This window comes from Otolemur garnettii, unplaced genomic scaffold, assembly GCF_000181295.1.
Source record: "Otolemur garnettii isolate 467f Iridium unplaced genomic scaffold, OtoGar3 scaffold00116, whole genome shotgun sequence".
Classification (NCBI taxonomy): domain Eukaryota; kingdom Metazoa; phylum Chordata; class Mammalia; order Primates; family Galagidae; genus Otolemur; species Otolemur garnettii.
In genome coordinates, this window is record NW_003852511.1 from 5,559,358 (window position 1) to 5,561,584 (window position 2,227).

The window sequence follows — 2,227 nt, forward strand, 5'->3', positions numbered from 1 at the left end:
TCCTTAATGTCTAAAAAAATTATTTTAAAATCACATTTAAAGGCTCCAAACATGCAGCAATAAAAAAAGAAAAAAAAAGGAAATAAAGGAAAATAATCAACACCACAACATTAAAAAGTGCAACTTACTTCAAATGGGGCCTGGATGGGCTCCTCTGGCACTAGTGACCCATAGTCACAGAGGGGAGATGATGGGAAAACGCCACACACACACGCACACACACACACACCACATGTACACTCTCACATATGCTCACATCAACAAGTTTGGGCAGACAGACTCAAAGGATTAGAAAACAACAGCTCATCACTCCTTAACTACTGAAATGAGCTGGTGGGACCCCGCAGGACAGGACACCAGGTCCCCCTCCCTAGGCCACGCTTCTAAATAATCTTGGTCTAGCACCACTGTAAACAAAGTGGAACTTTCATGTGGACGTGCAAATCCTGTGAGTCCTTGGAATCCTAGTGTTACTTTGAATATGCCGCTTTTTGCTCCTGTGGATGGCAGAGATTGAGAGGAGGCGGCCAGATGTCATTCAGGACCATTTCCAGGAAAAAGGGAACATTCCTGAGGTTCTAAACTCAGCAGTAGAAGTAGAGGACCCTCCTTTACCACTTCCTAAAAAGGTTGCACCTTGAAATAGGTAAAAATTCATAAACTGTGCATGTTGAGTAGTTTGGGCAGTTGGGCAAAAATCAGGCAACCTCTTCCAAGGAGGTCCAAAGTAAATCTAAAATTGAGACTCCCCAGTGGGTTGGTTCTCAACCTGATGATTGTTCCTGTTCCTCTTCCTTGGCAAAGAAGGTCTCCAGTTCCATGAGTTTCTGTATCAAAAGAGCATCCAGTTCTTGACTCTGCAGAGCTGCCTTCTGGGCCCTTGTAAAGCTGCCCACCACCTTCACTTTACCTCGAGCTCTCCTCTTTCGTGGGACTGTGAAATCCTGAAATTCTAGAACTCGCTTCCTCTTCTGTTGGCTGATTGAGATTAGCGTACCATTTCGTTCCTTGGGTTCCTCAAAGATGGTCTCTAAACACCTAAGGATGGAGCACAAACCAGGATCACCAACAGAACAAATCAGCTGTCTCTTGGGTCATTTCTAGTCAACAGGGGCTGAAGGCAACTTGCTCTAGTAACTCCTTACAGCTGACTGTTTCCTCTGGCCAGTATCTTTTTTGTATGTGTGCGGGTGAGGGGGGAAACCCCCACATGTATGGTGCATGAACATAGTGAACAAGTTCAAACTGGTATAGAATAAAAGACCAACGCCACAATAGGAGGCAACACCAATGACACTTTAGTGTAGTCTCCCAGAAGTCATTCAATATAGACATGCATGGGTTGGCCCTTTTTAATAAAGGCTCAGATAGTAAACATTTCAAAATCTGTAAGTCATAGAGGTCTCTGTTACAAATTCTTTTTTGTTTTTCTTATTCTTCTTTTTATTTACTTATTTATTTGAGACAGAGTCTCACCATGTCACCCTTGGTAGAGTTCCTTGGCGTCACAGCTCACATCAACCTCAAACTCTTGGGCTTAAGCAATTCTCTTGCCTCGGCCTCCCAAGCAGCTGGGACTACAAGTGCTCGCCACAATGCCCAACTATTTTTTGGTTGCAGTTGTTACTGTTGTTTAGGTGGTCCAGGCCGGATTTGAATCCGCCAGCCTTGTATGTGGCTGGGGCAGTAACCACTGTGCTACAGGTGCCAAGCCTTCTTCTTCTTCTTCTTTTTGGGGGGGCAGTTTTTGGCTGGGGCTGGATTTGAACCCGCCACCTCCGGGATATGGGGCCAGCACCTTACTCGTTTGAGCCACAGGCTCTGCCCCTTCTTCTTCTTTTTAAAAACAACCCTTTGTTAGTGTAAAACCATCCTTAGTTGGGCTTGGTGGCTCATGCCTGTAATCCTAGCACTCTGGGAGACTGAGGCAAGTGGATCTTTTGAGCTCAGGAATTTGAAACCAGCCTATGCAAGAGTGAGAATCCACCTCTACTAAAACTAGAAAAGCTAGGCTCGGTGCCTATGGCTCAAGCAGCTAAGGTGCCAGCCACATACACCTGAGCTGGTGGGTTCAAATCCAGCCTGGGCTGGCCAAACAATAATGATAGGTGCAACCAAAAAATAGCCGGGTGTTGTGGTGGGTGCCTGTAGTCCCAGGTACTTGGGAGGCAGAGGCAGGAGAATCGCTTGAGCCCAGGAGTTAGAGGATGCTGCAGCACTCTACCCA

At 46.0% G+C, this 2,227-nt stretch overlaps 1 protein-coding gene across 4 annotated transcripts in view; it reads right to left on the reverse strand.

Annotated features, from left to right (window-relative positions):
- Positions 1–303: 303 nt before the first annotated feature.
- Positions 304–2,227, reverse strand: part of PRR14L (proline rich 14 like) — a 78,117-nt gene continuing 76,193 nt past the window's right edge. For 3 of the 4 annotated variants that reach the window (XM_023517683.1, XM_023517682.1, XM_023517684.1), the window contains 2 exons: positions 911–1,038; positions 304–827 (listed from right to left, as the gene is read on the reverse strand). In XM_023517683.1, the coding sequence (XP_023373451.1) occupies positions 655–827; positions 911–1,038 (301 nt within the window). In that variant the 3' untranslated portion in view covers positions 304–654. Of the gene's footprint in view, positions 1,039–2,227 lie in introns of all 4 variants that reach the window. The other variant, XM_003797452.3, reaches the window with a different exon arrangement.